Source organism: Pollicipes pollicipes, unplaced genomic scaffold (assembly GCF_011947565.3).
Source record: "Pollicipes pollicipes isolate AB1234 unplaced genomic scaffold, Ppol_2.1 Scaffold_6052;HRSCAF=7182_pilon_pilon_pilon, whole genome shotgun sequence".
NCBI lineage: Eukaryota > Metazoa > Arthropoda > Thecostraca > Pollicipedomorpha > Pollicipedidae > Pollicipes > Pollicipes pollicipes.
The window spans coordinates 5834493-5852613 of record NW_023596805.1 but is presented as its reverse complement, the minus strand read 5'-3'; the positions used below and the strand labels follow the sequence as shown (position 1 = coordinate 5852613).

Sequence of the window (18121 nt, the reverse complement as noted above, 5' to 3'; positions counted from 1 at the left end):
AGCTCGTTCAACGTTCGACAACTTAAGCCTCTCCACAACTTTGGTACTGTGTAGCTTAGCTCTAACACCGTACAATGCCTGCCCGAGAACAGAGCGCTCCGGGTCCGGTAGTGTAGTGGTTGACGCGTCTGCATTAACCACTGCGCGTCTGGGAAACCAGAGGTACGGGCTTGGATTCCCCGCGGTTCCCGCCCTGCCTGCCGGGTGAAAGGCAGGCGACGCCACACAGCCTCAACAGTTGGATGCGTCGTGAAGCCCAATAACGACAACAACAATAGATGACTTCATTACAACTCGCAATCTTAACTCCCCGTGAGGATGACGATGGTGGCGATGATGTGCGATGCGCTGATATCCGGAGTCGGGGACCCAACAAGACACCCGTCCTCGGTTCAGCAAGGCGGCAGCCACCGAGCGCGACCGTCCGCTCACTGCCGCTGCTAACGCTGTCAAGCGGACCCGCAGGAACTCCCATCAGCAGTTTCGAGGGCGGGCCGCTGCGTGCCAGTTTCGCTGATGAGTTGCTGGTTCGCCGGCGGCCATGACGCCCGGGCCGACCATCGCTTGCCCCGCCCGCCCGCTCGTCTCAGAGCGGCGGATCTCGGTGGTTCTGGCGACACTGGTCGGCGGCTGTTTAGTTTTTTTTTAGATTTTAGTTGTTTCAGATTAGTTTTAGTTTTAGTCGTAACGACACGGTCGGTCAGGCCATGCCTCGCGCGTTCTCTGTATAGAGACATGGAAGGCAGCAAAATGCGCCTGGATCGTAAGGATGGATCCAGGATCCCAAAGCGTTTCATGTTAATGGTATCCTGGATAATTTTTTGCTTTCAGGCTCACCTCTAATTAGGGTGTGGCCAGGCCGGCCCCTGCTTTTCAACTGTCGAAGGACCGTATTTTTTCTCGAGAGTGAGCCATACCGATGTCGCCGAGACGTCAGCCTGTCTGTCCCCAGCACGTGACTAAGTCTCGCGAGACACAGTCGCCGTTGCAGCCGTCGTTTCAATAGGCTAATTGCGCGCGTCGAGGACCCCATTAGCATACATACGAGTCATGGTAGCGGCGGCGGCTGTGGCTGCCCCCGTTTGACGGCCGTAACGGCACTGTTGCGACGTTGGCTGGACCGTCCCGCGATGGGGGAGGGGGAGGGGGCGATGCCGTGGCCCGGGTTTGTACCAGGGTCAGCGTCTGTGCCAGGGTTAAAGCCCGTATCAGGGTTAAGAGTCGCACAAGGGTTAAAGTCCGTACCAGAGCCAGGATTTATACCTTGTCAGGATCTGTACCAAGATCAGAGTCTGTACTAGGATCAGGGTATGTACCAGGATCGAAGTCTGTACTAGGGTTAGGGTTCGTACATGGTCAGAGTCTGTCCCAAGCTTGTCTGTCCCAGCGTCAGGGCCTGTACCAGGGTTAGGGTCTGTACCAAGGCTTGCATCAGAGTTAGGATCTGTACCAGGATCACGGCCTGTACCAGAGTCAGGTTCTCTGCCAGGGTCAAGGTGTACACCAGGGTCAGTGTGTACACCAGGGCCAGAGTGTACATCAGGGTCAGGGTCTATACCAGAGTGGGAGTTTATGCCAGAGTCAGGGCCTGTACCAGGATCAGGGTCGACACCACGGCCACACTCCCTGCCAGAGTATCGGCCGATAACCCACCAACCGCCCGGTCGGCGCGCCAAACCGAACCCACCAATTGAAAACCGTCTCGGGTCGAACGAGAGACACCTTTGGACGACCGGGAGAAGCAGCGTGACACTCGCTACCGTAGCACGGCCTGTCGCATGGAAGACGTAGATGGTGTCGTACAGTACGACCAACTGTCGTTACGGCGGGAGGGTGTCAGATGACGCCGGCATCTGGTCCGTAACGTCGCAGCACACGCGGAGGCCGGAGTTAATTTGGGATGATTCAGTAGATGACACCCGGCCTGTAATACAGACGTTTGACGTGGGGGGGGGGGGGGGCAACAGACGGGGCTTGTTGTGCACTCCCGAAACTGAGCAGCCGAGACATCTTCGGAGAAGGGTTGTCTATGTCACTGTCATTATCACAGTTCACTGGTCTCAGATTATTACAAGATTGTCGAGGAGACTTAGAATGGTGTCTTGTGGAATGAGCAATATTCATGCTGATCTCTCACCATGCAGTATGGGGATCCACACAGCATTCCATGCGCAGAGCGGAATGTCTCGGCGCAAGTACAGTATGACAAGCGTCCGGGCCAGTTTGCCGATCTGATCGGTTGCCAACTTGCTGCTGCCAACAACTTGCCAACTTACCAACCAACTTGCAAACCAACTTGCCAACTTAAAACCGTACCGCCCAAGCAGAAGACGCGTGTTTATGGGTTGTGCGCCTGATGGTCGGCCTTTGTCTCGCCCCGCAGTGGTCCCGCGTGGACAGCTCTCAGCTGTCGGTCCTGGAGCAGCAGATGTCGCCGTCCTCAAACTTCCTCAGCTACCGGAGGACGCTGCAGGTGAGGAATCGTAGGAGGATTGCTCGCGTGTGACGGAAGGCGTGGATGGATGCAGCGGATGTCGGAGTACAGGGACGGGATGCGTTTTGCATACTCGTTAGCTTAGTCGTCGTAATTTGTGCGCAAGTTCGTTAGTTCGTGACGTGCTTTAAATGTTCAACATTCACCAATATATTCACAGCATTCCTGGATGTCGTTTAAGAAGTACCTCCTGGTACTCTACCGTTTCTTTCAGTGTGTTTTTGATAACTCTTAATGAACAAGCACACGTTTTCTTTGGCGCCGCGTTAGTTCGAAGACTTCGTCACATCACGTCTGTGACCCCCCCCCCCCCCCAGGCGGCTATGTGGCGGTCCACCAACTCCGGCTGCTGCTCAGACGGGCGACAGCGCATAGTCATCCCGTTCTCTCTCTGCTGGTCAAGGACCTGTACTTCCTCAACGAAGGATGCGCTAACCGGTCAGTGCACGTGACTCAATTACCATGACGTCACGCGATCACAATAAATCGATAACTCAAATAAAGGACGCGTATTTGACCGATCCGCCACGGCACGAGGTGATGTGCTTCATTAAGCCGGCGCGTTTTCGGCGTGCTGAGTAGGCTGTATCGTGGTTGGAGGTGCACACCATGACATCCCAGAACAATGTTGGGTGAGGTTGCGCCGTAAGACATCCCAGGACAGTGTTGGTTGGGGTGCGCAGTATGACATCCCAGAACAGTGTCGGCACAGGATTTCAGAAACAGGGTTCCTAAGGCCTTATTGTGTTATCGCTGCACCTTTAATGCTTAAAGACAGTCATTTGCGGGGATAGGGCGCACGGGAAATCTCACATGCGGTGATCAGGAGAAGGTCTGTCTTGACTTGAAGTGTTGTCGCATTTAATTGACTTGAAAGTGAACTGAAAGTGAACTGAAACTTCAGCAGAATTTCGGCCGCAGGTCCCTGCTGAAGGTATAATGCTTCAGATATGACTTTACGTAGAACATCGTACGGCTGAGCGTGGCCTTGGGGCACTACTGTGTCGCCACGGCACAATATTGTTTGCAAGCTTGTTAGAGCGGGGTTACGTGACACTCACAGTTACGGTCTTGCGTTATCACGTGACAGCACTAGATTGGTGCGGTTTTCGGGTCATCAAGCATTGTCATGTTTCGGAGCTTAGTCCTACCCACTCAGAGCTGCCTTGCGTGCAATCTTTCCAACTATTCAGTTGACCAGCTTGCTTCCATTGTGACGTCATGGTCATCGTGGTAACGCGATGTTTGCTGTGGTTACTTCATAATCGTCATGGTGGTCACCATGTAACTGTGACCGATTGACCTGCCGGAGACCAAATACTCACACGAAATCACATCCTATGCCGCAGGCTGGTGGACGGACACATCAACTTCGAGAAGTTCTGGCAACTGGCCAAGCAGGTGACCGAGTTCATCGCGTGGAAACAGGTCACGTGTCCTTTCGTCAAGGACGCCAAGGTCATACAGTACCTGATGACGGGACCCGTATACGACGAACACGGTAAGTCACCTGGTGTGGGAGACAGGACAAGTTCTGTGGTGGCACATGGAACGGGAACGGAAACGAGGTCTGCGATTGCGTTGTATGATGTCAATGCTGACAGACGAGTTGTGTCAACATCTTACGGATTCCGCTGTCTCACTTGATGCAACGTGTATTGGAAACAAGCATTCTCCCTCCCTAGGTCCTTGTCGTTCCCTTTATTGAGCTTTGGTACAGCCTAGTTGCATGACAATGTCATGCTCGTGTATAGCGGACGATGTTTCGGTTACTGCATTCACGCGATATTTTAGCCGTACTCAGGTGTGGAATCACTCTTGATTCCTAGGCGGTGGTTAGTGGCAATCATGGCTTGCGGTGTTAGCGAAAATACGCTCATTTATCTGTAATTCAACACGTGCATCTAAATGCCAAATACTTCTCTCTGTTCACGCGTTTGCTGTATTGATTGGAAGTAGTCACCACCCATTGCTTAACCAGTTCTGCAAATGGTTGCAATGGATAGAAGTCACAAATTTACGTCAACTGGTTAACACCGTGGACTGTAGTGGAAGATGCCCCTGTCCAAACAGACCACAAATGTCAGCTCCTATATTTGAGATACCAAACCTTTGAAATAGTGTTATACCACCTACAGTCATGCACCGCTCATGCTAAGCTGCCGTTGCGTAAAACAATAAAATGACGTTCGCATTCTTCTTAGAGCTAATGCGTTGTTGTGCTGCGACGTTTTCGTGATTTGTGATGCATTTTCCTCCTCCGTTCTAGCGCTTTGGCTCGCGTCATATGAGTGTGAGCATCCCGAGAACAGCTTCGAAAAGGATCGACTCAAAGTTCTCAAGTAGGTATCAATGCAGCTGTGCTGCTGTAGTCTTCCTCTGTTGAGAGGATTGGTTTGCCCTCGGGTGTTGACATTTACAACAGTTTGCTGCGTGAGAGGTGCGGTCCCAAGAATATGTTGATCGTTCGCTCAGCAGATCATTGCGTTTCGTGCCAAATGTCTCTAGATGATGCGTGATGTATGTTCTCATCCTCGAAGGCTTGCCGTTTTAAGCAACAGGATTGGTTTCCTGGAGTTTTAAGCATGTTTGTCGCACAAGAAGTTTTGGAGCGGGAGGTTGCGAATTTAAGTCTTGGCAAATGTGCATCTCCACAAAACTTTTTGGACCATATATAAATTACGTTTATGATAATGACCACATATAAACACATTTAAATGGGGTCATTCCGCCACTCAGGCGTTCTGCTTTGTGAAAAACGCGCCAGAATAGTTTCAGCTGGTATTTCATCAGCTTCATCAGTTTCCCCGCTGATTAGTCTGATCGCACACGCTGGATCTTCCAGATCAGAAAACAATGCGACTTAGCGAAACAAGATGGCCGACGCTGCAGCCGGCGGTCGCGTGACGCGCCGCGTGACGTCACTGGAGTACAAACGTCGCCGCCTGGCCGACCTCAGGAGTGATTCTTTCCCAAAGCGTTGCCTTGGACACGTGCGCGCGGGTTGCGGCTGTGAGCGGTGATTGGCTGCGCCGCTCAGTGGAGCTGCCGGCGGGCCTATGAGTGGTTGTGGTCGGCTCAGTGCTCGACGCGGGACGCCCGCCGCGAATGGCGCACGTGCTTCTGCTTCGCCTGAGGTCGCTGACATTTTCGTGCTAGTCATCGGTCGTGTTTGTCGCGTGCAATACGTGCGGATGGTTTTTTGCGTGGTTTGCGCTGCCATGGAGCCCCGATGAGTCAATCGGGCAGCCTGCTGTCTGCATTCCAGCGCTGCCGACGGCCATATTGTTTGAGCGTTTGTATTTCTCAGTCGCGTTTCTGCTCGACCAGGTGCTTGGTCAGCTGGCGCTTCTGCCTGTGCTGTCCAGAACGTATTTTTTCGATGTTGTCAGTGCCAATAGACCGGGTTGTTGCCAATCCGTATGCCGTATGTCACGATTCAGTAGCGAATTGCGATCTGGAATGACACTGGAGCGGAACACACGCCAGCGGTTGCGGCCATTGACTTACAGCAAGTGAATAACAGCAGCGTTTTGTGGATGTCCCAGTTTTAACGAGCCGGATATGTTTCCAACGCGTCGGGTAGCTATGTCGACAGCTTTGGCAACGCAAGAAACGGGATTCGAAGTGTTTTGGTTGGTCTATTTTGAAATATTAGCAAATCATATTCTCGCATACCTTCCTGCGTACTGGCTTCGTATTTATCATGTCCTATGAGTGCGTCATGTCTTTAAACCTATATGCAGCGTACACGTCGTAGTGTATTTAAATTATGAGCGCGTATTAGATATACATATTTGCATTCCTTCCGCCTTGTGTTGTACCTGTGGCTGCAGTTGTTTGTGGGCTCTGCTGTCCACTCCCAGCGATTGCATACCCTTTGTCCCGTGGGAAGTAAAGCTCTTTGTTTGCGTTGTCACGGGAATCTTTTGTGAACGTTTGCAGCATTATTGGTGTCATTGCCGTGTACTTTTGTACATATTGACCAAATACACATTGCTGATTGTGATTCACGCTCTTTTGCTCCCTAGTAATGGAATACCAGCGTCCACCAACTAAACTCGTGAAAACCAGGTTTGACTTTTGTTTCTGGAATGAAGCACGCCAATTTCGATCGCCTGCTATGACGGGCTTCAGAACAACTGCACATGCTGACCGGAGCCTGTTGCGTAGAAGTTCCAACCAACCAGCGTAGAAGTTCAACTCAAATCAACGGAAACCTCGTCTTCGACTTTTGTGTCTAGCAATTTCGCTCCTTGCTGGACGGCTCTGGGTAAGAAACTGTTTTGTCGCGCGGTGATTCGAAGTTTTGCGGTGCAGATTGGCCCAAATTCATCAGCAATGCAAACTTCTGGGTGGTGAGCATAGACACGGCGTTGGTTACAACACCACACCTTCATCACGCCGACCACATAACCTTTATCAGCTTCCGGTTTCTACGGCGCTTGGGCGCCACCTACCATACGTTTGACAACGCAAACGCTTGGAACGCAACGCATTTTTGGCAACACGACACGACACGGCACATGACATAACATGGCATGACACGACACGACACGACACGACACGACAGACAGGACATAACATGACATGACACGGCTGCGTGAAAAATTAATTTCGACGCTGTGAAGTGATTGTGATAATTTTCACTGATGATTGCTTTTTCCCCAAATTTTCACGTGCGCCACATTCATAGGCTCACAACGAAACAATCGCTTCCTGGCGTGTTCGACACCGGCCTTTGTCTGTCTGGATATCCCGTGGGGGAGACCAAGAAACGATGCCTGCACAAAGCAGTTGTAATGTATTGAACAGATGATTGTCATTTATTGGTAAGTGGATTTGTGCATCGCCAACGCAACTTATTCTACCAATCTATTTCAAACATACATGCAGCGTAACATCACGTCTTACTACCACTTACACGTGCAACTGTATTCTGCCACATGAGGAGACTATGCCAGCCCTGCCAGATGGCAACTGCGGGTCGCACAAGTGCACGGCTCGCCATGCAGCCACCGTCGTGCACCCCAAAGGTCAAGAAATGCATGGTACCGAACGTTTATGAATGCAAGCGTGAATGCAAAGACTCCAGTGGCGACGATACCCCCGAAAGAACATCAGTGAGTAGCCGTAGCTGTCCAGCAGAAGATTAGTCAGCAGGTCGGGTAGGGGTGAGGCCAGGGCTCCGACCAGATAGATGGCGCCGTAAATTTGACCTACGCTCTCCTGGCCGAATGTGTCTGCCGTACCGGTTATCACGGCGGGCATTGTTCCTGAAAAGCAAAACGATATGCCCCAAACCCAAATAAGGTACATGACCTTACCAGCCCGTGACATGGCCTGTAGAGTAGATATAAGGGTGCAGAACAAACCTGTTAGGGAAAGCATGACTGGCTTGTAGCTGAATGCGTCACACAGGGATCCCCACGTTATGCTATCCAGCATTTTGCAGATGGAGGAACCCGAACCAACAAGCTCGAGGAAGCGATCGTCTTTGATGAAGGTTTGGCCAAAGGCCTTCCACAGGGATGCAACTATATCGAAGGCAAACTTGTTTAAGACATATGCGAGGAGCAGCTAATACAGCGCCATGTTTCTCAGCGCTTCTCTTAAAGCAAGGAATGTACCTTCTTTTTCAGGATTTTCCTCACTGATCACGTCGTCTGGCTCATGTTCAGTCAAATCTACGTCGGGGAGGTTGTTTTGTTCGCTGCTGCTGAGTTCCGATGAGAGGCAGCCTACATTCCGCGCTGGTGGATTATGAAGCCCGAAAACGCATATAATCTTAGAAGGCCACAAAGCCCAGCCTGCAGCAGAAACACCTTCGGAACGCGATCCAGCAGCGCCGCATCGCGGAAGAAGCCGTCCTCCTCCGTAGACACATTATCAGGGTTGATGAAGCTGGTCTGTATGGCGGTGAAGACCATGCCACTGAGACCGAAGCCGGCGGTCAATATTCCGCTCACCCTGCCCTTGCTGTTTGGGAACCACTTGCAGCCGACCAGCAACGGCACGGTGTACACCAGTCCCATTCCCACGCCGTTCATCACGCCGTACGTCATGATCACCCACATCAGGGACGTTTTGACGGAGACACTCGTCAGCGCGGTGGCTCCGCTGGCCACCACACTGCCGAGCAGTACGACGAGCCGGGGGCCGCAGCGCTCGTAGAGCACGCTGCCCGAAGCACGATAAGGCCCTCGGTCAGACTCATCATCGAGTTCACCCACACCGTCTGAGCGTAGCCCACGTCCTGACTGCCGCGTACGCGTAGGTACGATGTCAGGTAGGTGGTGAGGTTGCCTATTGTGAGCATTGCAGCTCATGGAGAAAATGCAGCAGGAAGCCGGACGTGACCGCCAGCACGCCACACACCGGAAGTCTGCAGAATATGTTGGCCGGCCACCGGAAGTGCGGCGATTGCGGCGCCATGTTCGGACGCTCACCTATCGACATAAAAGCAGTGCCGATATTTTCACGCTGGTTGAGGACAGATTTCTGGGGCTTTTCATCGGGCTGATGTAAGTCATAATGCATTGTCATGGTAGAGTGCATCTTCATAGGATATTGCCGTCATATGGGATTTCTCACACTGGGAAAGGGGATGCAAAGCGTCCACGTACTTCTGTGCCCCAGTTTAACGCCCTCCCGAATTCGCGGTTTGCTATAACGAGAACGAATCGGGATGATATAATACTAACATCTGTCCCTTCCGAACTAAGTATAGTTGAGATTCGTGCAAAAAGACAGCACGGTAAATTGTTCTCATTTTCGTATTTGCAATCAAGTTTTTATAGTTTGTACCAGTTTTGTATCGTTCGGAAGATAGTGAGGCTCTACACTAGTTCAAAAAAGAAATGCTCCTCAAAATTGAATTCATTAGGTTTGCATATCAATATGTAGCAGCGCTGTTGACCGTAGCAGTATTAAACATATATGGAAGACGGTTTATGGTAAATTTTAACGTATGTTTGTGGTGTGTTCTGTGCGTTTGAAGCAAAAAAATCGATCGTGCAGGTTTCTCCTTGAATGTACCGATGTCGTTCCCACCGTTCGCGATCGGTCATGTCGAACGCTTTGGCCCCCCCCCCCCCTCCCGCACACCACTTTCAGAGTAAGGGTCAAAGTCATGTCTTCTTGTGTGGCTCTTGATAGCGTTGAAAAGCATACTGTCCTTCGCTCAAATCCAAGCGACGAGTCACGCTGTACACGTGAGCCGTATCGCGCCTCAGAGCGTCGCTATCAAGTTGAGTGTAAGTCAAGAGATCTGCTCTTGAATCTCAGATATCATATACAAATACAAACGTGCAGGGTAAATGTCCACCCATAAATCAAACACGGCAAAGAAGCCAGCATCGCATCATAAATGGGATCATTTACCACGCAGTAGATGGCATAAAGGAATCATCAGTCCATGAGCACACAGCATCTCAATTCAAGGCATGTATATGTCACTAATTGAGCAATGGACAGTGCCTTTTACACACCTGTCGAGACAAATTTGTCAAACATTCCCAAATAAACATTACACGTTTGACAAGATCAGTTCTAGCATTCCCTGCTACTGATACTAGCAAGCACATACCAGAAGAAATCAACCTATCATTTTTATAATCTATTCGGAATTGTTTGCATGGATGACTGGTTTCAGAGTACCTGCTAGAGTACCTGCTTGTTGCGTGCACACTGAACCCACCACCGAAGTCATGCCGTCCAGTTCAACGGATAATCTTGCCGCCGCTCTTCCACCAGACAGGAATGCAGAGGGTTCTACGTGTCACACAATGCTACGACATAGCCGCCGTGGGCCTGAGCTCATCCTTGTTGGCCAGTTGCCAGCTGACCTTTTCATTTCAGTCGGACCAAACAATGCGCTCGCGCTGGGACTCGTACCAAGTGCCAGCTGGGTTTCGAGTCAAGCAGCTTTCCCCTAGACCATAGAGACGGCCTGTGCGACGGTTAGTACGTTATCGGGTTTACCAAAACATCGGGCCAACAAGGGCCCATCGAAGTGGCCTTCCTCAAGCTCCGCACACATCCTTCTACAATGAGATCCTAAGACCGATAGAGTTTGTACAATTTTTTTAAAATGTTTGCTGTAGAGGGACTTTCTACAAACTTTGTTTGGCTATACCTTAGATCTCCTAGGTCTTAACGTATAACCTGCTAAGGTTACATTCACCCTTTCAGTCACACACCTACCTGACGCTGTAAGTCTGTCTGTCTTAATCTGATGCAACCAGTGGGTTGCTTTTGTTGTTGCTGTTAAAAACAGATTTCGTTGTATTTAACCCTTGCTGGCAGAGCAACCAACACCTTCGGCTTCGATGAGAGAGCCCGGCTTCAAATCCCGGTGGAGCCGTGGTTCTTGGGAGCTGATTTGGCCCCTACAGTCGCTGGCGCTCCATACAGGGGTGACTCGATGTCGCGTGTCGCGCTCCCTTGAAAGCAAAAGGGAAGAGAGATAAAAGCAGCCCATCCCATCTCTACGGACTTTCGAGCACAGCGTTCTCACTCCTACATGTTCTAAGTTCTCAGTCCCAAACATGGCGATGAACTGCTTCAAACAACCTGATCCCAAATGGGATCCGTTCGTAGCCGGGGAAATACGCAATGACCACGCGAGCTCTTTGTTATTAGTACCGACTTTTAAACCGATTATCCGACCAGAATACGAAGGCGGCTCATCTACTCCGCAGCCGCCGCTGATACGCTGTCGATGCAATGGGCGGTGCCTGCTTACCGATTCTCACCAGCTCACCGGTCCCCGTGTGCTCACCGGTCTCCACTTGCCGCCAGTTGCTGCTGACTGGCGCATGATGAGTGAGCAGACTCTGTATGGGCGGGCAGTGCGGCACTGATAAGGCCTTAAGTGAACAAGATACGTCGAAAGTGGTGAGTGCAAGATAGCTTGGCATGCAACCCTGTTGGCAGGAACCGTGCCGTCGTGGGACGGGGATGTGTTTCCCCCCAATCTTCGCACAAGAGGGGACAGTTCCCCATTTCCACCAGCCTTCTTCCCGGGGAAAGTCATTGCCAAGGTTCTCTAAGCGTGTTCAATGTCTTCAGTCCAGTGCATTGGTGGAAACAATGAACGCGGAATGGAACGCGCTCCTGATGGAATGCGCTTTGAGGGCGGCTGAAGCACGACACGCCAGGAAACATGTCTACATATTATACAATTCTCGAAATAGGTGAAAACTGATAATGCCCAGTTGTGCCTGCTTTTCGCTGTAGTCCCGAGTGAGAAGGTTGTTCCGCTACGCTCATGTTCCACAACAGTCACGTTGGCTACCGTCGCTTCCACCTTCGTGCTTGGCCATGCACGATAGCTCTGGAATGCGGATAGATAAAACCCTGCAGTTTTGTGCTTCTTTTATTTTGTTCATGACGCAGCTGAGAGTGTTGCTTGGCATAATGATACCTTGTATGAAATCGTCATTCTGGTATGAGTTCTGGGCCCACGCCCACCGAATTGGAGAGATATGTCTGGCGGTTAGTTTTCATAAAGGAAATATATAAAAACCCAATCTTTTAGTAAATATAGGAATACCCAATGTACTAAATTACATTTTCATTTCATCATCAACGCTGTGAGCACTTGGTCACATGACCAAATTGAACAGCTTTGGATGAAAGAACTTCTATTTAGAAAAAAGGCGGTCTATACCTGGCTCGGCCAGAGTGGCGAGAAGATTTTTTCCCCTCAAGGCTTTCCGAACTTGGCAAAAAATACTGAAACACGTGGCGCGACAGTTGTGGTACCTTTTTTATTTACTTCACACCACGTGTGCAAACTTTAATTCCCAAGCAGGTTACATAAGTGGCTCAGGTGAAGCCTAAGGTGGAACTTTTCAATTGTGGCATGGCATCAGAATACAGATCACAAGCGGTGAGATTAAGCGTTTTTTTACATATACCCTTTTACATATACCTTTTGCCGCGCGTGTCGTTGTTTTGTACCCTTTTTTGTCACACCATCATAATGGTTAATTTCGGCCTGCCTAGAAATGAGGCGCACTAACCTATGCCCGACTGAGGGACGGCCGCCATGTACAACTGACTAGCGCATCATCCCTCCCCCCCCCCCCCCCCGTCTGGCTTATACACGGTCGGGCGAGGTAAAAATAAGGACATCGTTGGAAATTGCATCTTGAGTGAAGCTCGAAGCATAGCATATCGAACTTTTTTGTTTAATATTTAATCCCTTTATGGCTATATAGCGGCATTGTTTCCAGAGAGCGCACTCCGCCACCGCCGGCCGGGTTGGCAGAAGCTGACGTAACCGTTCTAACGCTAAGGTTTTAACCTGCACGCTCCGCATCATTGTCAGTGAAACACATCCGAGCACCTTAATTGTCTTTTATGTTCCTAAATTATTCCGAAAACTCCGTGTAAGCGCCTGGTATGTTTTCAAAATATATTTTTTATAGGCTTCTTACACTTTAAGGCGTAATTTTGTCAACATGGGGTTGGGCCGGGTTGGCAAAACCTGACGTAAGCGTTCTAACGCGAAGGTTTTAACCTGCACTCTCCGCATCATTGTCAGTGAAACACATCCGAGTACCTTAACGGTCTTTTATGTTCCTAAATTATTCCGAAAACTCCGTGTAAGCGCCTGGCATATTTTCAAAATACATTTTTCATGAACTTCTTACACTTTAAGGCGTAATTTTGTCAACATGGGACAAATAATTTTTCGACCACGAGGTCGCTTGATTTGGCCAAAGGCGATAACGAGACCAGCAGTAATGCATGGAGGCTCCAGAAATGTGCCAGAATAATCAAACACAATGTATCTGAACGTTTGCCGCTTGCGTCTTTATATTTCCTCACCCCACTGAAAAACCTAAGTGGATCATAGATGTCCCTTCCCTATCCTGGCCGCGATAAGGGATCCAAACGTACATGCACATTGGCAACAACTCAACATCTCCTTCCTTTTGAATTCTTTACGTCGTAACATTTCGCTCAACTAATCGGAACAGGCTCCCTTTCATCCATATCTTTCCTACCTTCACCCTGCCAGGGCTTTTGTCCCTGATCTTTTAAAAGCTGTGGGTACTGACCCCAGGGAGGCACCAAGGGGCGCTGCCAACAGGGGCAAGGGGGCGGCTGCCTCCTTCTCGTGCGCCAAAGGTAGCATATCCTTCACTTCTCTTCGAAATTAAAGGACACGCTATCATGCTGACAGTAGGCCGAAATAGCCGGGACATACATCGCGTATTGGAAGGGTCAAATGCTTGCATGCGCTGTGCTGAGAGGATTCTTCGAAATGCTGATACGACATTCCAACCGATGGTGCGGCGCAAGCTACAATAATGATATACATAATTATGATCATGTGATAGAATGCCACTTGCGAAGTGCAAAACCTTTCACCCATTTTTACTCAAGCATTGCAGTGAGGGCTGCATGATCCTCCTTGCCCAAATCAGACACTGATGGCGCCGCCCCGTGCCGGTTGAGATTGGTGAGTAAGGGGATTACACACAGAAATGATGCTACTCGTTATACAGTTACTTCAGACAGGGGATTTCGTTACTCGTTATTCTATTATCATAAAGAAGATTTTAAAACTTCCTTCAGTCTGTTGCTCCGTTTCTGTTTTCAAACCATTTGAAAAATCAGAAAAAAACAGTAGTACGTGTTTCCTAAGACAATGGCATACCCCCAAAGCACTAAGACCAAACCGCGAAAACGTGATTCGAAAACTAGCATTATATTTTTTTGTTTGGTGCCTCTCAGAAGCAATGTTAAAGGAAGGGGGTATGTCTCCCCTCCGCCTGAGGTCCGGATTTTTCATTTCTCACTACAGGTGGTTTGCGACCAAATCGTTTAAATCCTCGTGATGCCCGCTCACCGAGTTCATATCCTCCTGTCGGGAAAATTCTGGCTGCACCTCCGACATCTGTATTAAATGGAATGTTCTACATTTGAACATATTGAGGCAGGCACCAGACATGATGGGAAAAGCTTACTTGTAGCTATTGGTAAGACTTCAAGGTTCAAAAATGACGCTAGGGTAGCAAATTTTAAAGTTTGTGAACATGCGTCCAATTACGTCATTATTTGATGGCGTCATGGAATGGTTCTGTGACGACAGCAATACCTGGCAGCATCTGGCAGCCAGACCTAAGGATACCTCCAAACACACGAAAGCTGACGCCAACCGGCCATTCTCGTCGCGAGGTCTGTGTCGGGTGGCGGGTTAGTGGGTGCGTTGGCTGGGGATTTTTGTCTTGGTGCTGGCCGTAAGAAAAGCTTCGCTGGTCTGTTTGACACATGCAACGTATCGATCGTCAGCTTTATGACAGATGATTAATATCAAAGCACGATATGCTGCGCTGCTGCTGCTGCTGTTGTGTTGTTGATGACTTTGTCAATATTTTATTGTCAGGCCATCGTTGCCTACAGTGCTGTAGTCCCGGCATTGATGTAATGTGATGTGCACGTTAGTTAATTTCTTGGAAATGCATGGAAATGCGGTGCCATGCGAAAATTAATGGCTTTGTAACGTTGCTATGAGTTGATTGTTAAAGCATTGCTATTGCTATGGTAAAGATGGTAAGGTTGGGCTACCAATAGTTTTTTTTCTAGACTTATTCATGCCATTAATAGTCAACCCTGGTATAACCACTGGGGTGCAATGGCATTCTTGCTATTGATAGTCCTTTGGCATTGCTAAATCAGTCGTTACCAGTCATTCACAAATTACAGGCTGCTGTCTCAGAGGCTTGACAGAGTTGTCGACCAATGCGGTAAATTGTGTAATGGCACTGGTCAACAGCTACGGCACTACTTCAGTGCTGTACTGTGGCATGATATAATGCGCAGCGATATGGTTTTTGCGTTGCAATCCATGCTGCTTTCACAATAAATTTCATGATGAAAAGATGTGTCAAACATCTCGTATTGACTCCCATGTGGCATGTGACTGACCAAACACACATGCTACAATAAATCACTTTCAGCAAAGCAGGCAACCAATAAGTTGCATCACTTGCTCAGGCTGTTTTGGGAATCCACAAAATGTAGGTGACAAAGATGCAAACATCTTCCACTTCCACAGTCATGCAACATGCTGCAGCTATCCAGGCAGCTATCCAGCTATCCAGGCAGGCAGCTACATCATCACCAGGCTGCTTTACTAAAAAATAACGGGAAAATTTTACATATGGTGAAATGGCACTGCAAACATGCTGACCTTGTACAAAGCTGGAAACATGACAAGTGCATATAGTTATGGTTGGATGGGCAAAATTCAAAGAAATGATGAAGCTGCCAGTGCACACAAGGCTCATGATAAAAATATTATAACGTGCTGTCGAAGACGCCAACAGCAATAATTTTCCACCTTTCTCAGCACCCAGTATCACACGCAAGTTGCACTGGCTATGACACTGATGACTCACGAGCAATGCTCGCCAGCATACAAAATTTGTGAAGACTACAACGTGCATCAGTAATAGTAGAGCTCTATATTTTCCAAAAAAAGTTAGGGAAAGATAATTTTGCAAAGCCATTTAATGTGAGCCCGTACCGGGTATGTGCATTTATGAGCTGTACGCATTAGCCCCTACTGCAAAATCAATTGCTGATATAATGACAAGCAATGGATTAATTACATGCTGTAATATCTCAATAGGCTCAAAATGCTGGCAAGATCATAATAAGAAAATGCTGAAGTACCAGCTTTCCTTTGTATACCCCTTCAACATAAGTGCTAGTGCTTATCTTAGCTTGCCAGTGCTCCCTCGTCATGTTCAAACACAAACGTAAAGGAAGGGAGAGGTATCAATAAATCAAATTTTATTGGGAGTCAGTAGACTCAAGAATACGAAAGCCATTTTTTCTCAGAGGTACAAACCTCGCACGCACAGTCCCCATCACATCAATATCAATACAGGCCACTAGCACACACCACCAGTGATCACACACATTTCAAGCCCCCATCTACACTCTTTTGTCAAATAAGTGTGATCTCACACTTACACAGTTCGCGGAACAATCAAATTGCAGGTTTTGTCGCAATTTCCACACGGGTTTTCAGTCATAACACCACATTTGGTCGTGACCTTCCTTCAAAACAAAGTCACAACGGGGGTTCATGGCAATGCGGATCAAAAGAAGAAGAAGAAGAAGAAAGATGGAAAGAAAGAAAGAAAAAGAAAAGATTTCTTCAAGAAGAAGAAAAACGCTAGCAGGGGAAGAAAGACAGATTTTCCGTGCCGTCTTCGTTTTATAACTTTCGGGAGAGTGCCCGTTTTTTGGGTGCCGTACTTTTTGCAGACAGTGGCGTTCTTTATTAAAACATTGACCCGTGGCCTAGAAATAACGAGAAATGACCCGTCCACCACAAGTACCGCGCCACCCGAGAGAGCTTACGCGTTCGTTCGCGACAGGCGTTCAGCAGCGAAATCGTGTTAACAGCCAATCATCTTCCGCGCATTGCATCATACATGCTGCATCATCACGTTGTGAATGTAACAGCGGCCATGCTGTTTTGGCCATAAGCAGAGAACAGCCTGTAGTATGACCGCGATCGCATGACGTTTCCATGACGTCATTAATGCCGAGGCAACTTTGAAATAGGCTCCAAATAAGCCTTTTTGCACTTTTGCGGGCGTGCAACTCGCTTTAGTTATGCGAAGGAGCGCAGTAAACGGAGAAAAAGGCGCAGCGTTGCCCACACCATTATCACATTCATCTTCGTAATTTGCGGCACGGACGAGTTCCCGGTTTCCATCCCCAGCCTGTAGATGTCTCGCCTGTCGTCACCGATTCTTTCCAGGTGACGCCGGCGTTGACCAACTGCTTCTGGTGACAAACATTTTCGCCTGCCTCTGGCTTTACGCACATTTCTGGAACCAGAAATGATGGGGTACATTCATAAAGACGTGGTAAGTTACAGAAGGGCGTGCCGTATCGTAATGATAAACCTCGCTTCAAAGGAACCGACTGCGACTCAGCGTGCAGCCGTGTTTCATGTGGTGGACTCGGTGCGCAGCCGTTATTGATGTGGTGGAGTGAGTGCGCAGCCGTTTTTTGTTTGGTGGATTCAGCGCGCAGTCGTTGTTTGTGTCATGCCCATGTTACGGTGTTACTCCCCTTTCAGTCAGCAAACGACCGCCGTACAGACGCAGAACTGTCTCGTAACAGAAAACTGTGCTGAACATTTCGGTAAGCCTGAAACACCCCAATGACAAAAAGCTATGATACAGTTTTGGCTTTTTATGCAACTGACGCTATACCTGTGCTATTTGGGTGTTTGTGATTCGCTTGCATTTTGCGTGTATTCATCCTCTTGGATGAGAATGCTAAACTTTGCAAGTGCCAAAATGCTTTTTCTGATGATTTTGTCTTTTCTGATGATTTTACGCAGGCGCCAGCGGACGAACCAGTCAAAGCCTGCCGTTTCAGGCCGGTCTCTTTGAATCTAAGCTCATGGCAAGACGGGGCGATACTTTTTCGAGATACGAGTACGGCATCGTACGTGTGTGAAACCAAGATCAGGTTATGCTCTTGGTTGTTACCGCCTGAACTCAGATCACCGGCCATCCAATCTGTTACAAGACAGCTGTACAGCGGTCTTTTGCCGACTGATTAGGGAGCAATGCAGAA

At 48.9% G+C, this 18121-nt stretch overlaps 1 protein-coding gene across 1 annotated transcript; it reads right to left on the bottom strand.

The window, feature by feature from the left end:
* Window positions 1-8235: 8235 nt before the first annotated feature.
* Window positions 8236-9564, bottom strand: LOC119104733 (L-lactate transporter-like). Its single transcript, XM_037228450.1, has 2 exons — window positions 9548-9564; window positions 8236-8674 (listed from the first exon to the last, which is right to left on the bottom strand). The coding sequence occupies exons 1-2, from the start codon at window positions 9562-9564 to the stop codon at window positions 8236-8238; spliced, it is 456 nt and encodes a 151-aa protein (XP_037084345.1).
* Between the last annotated feature and the right edge of the window lie 8557 nt (window positions 9565-18121).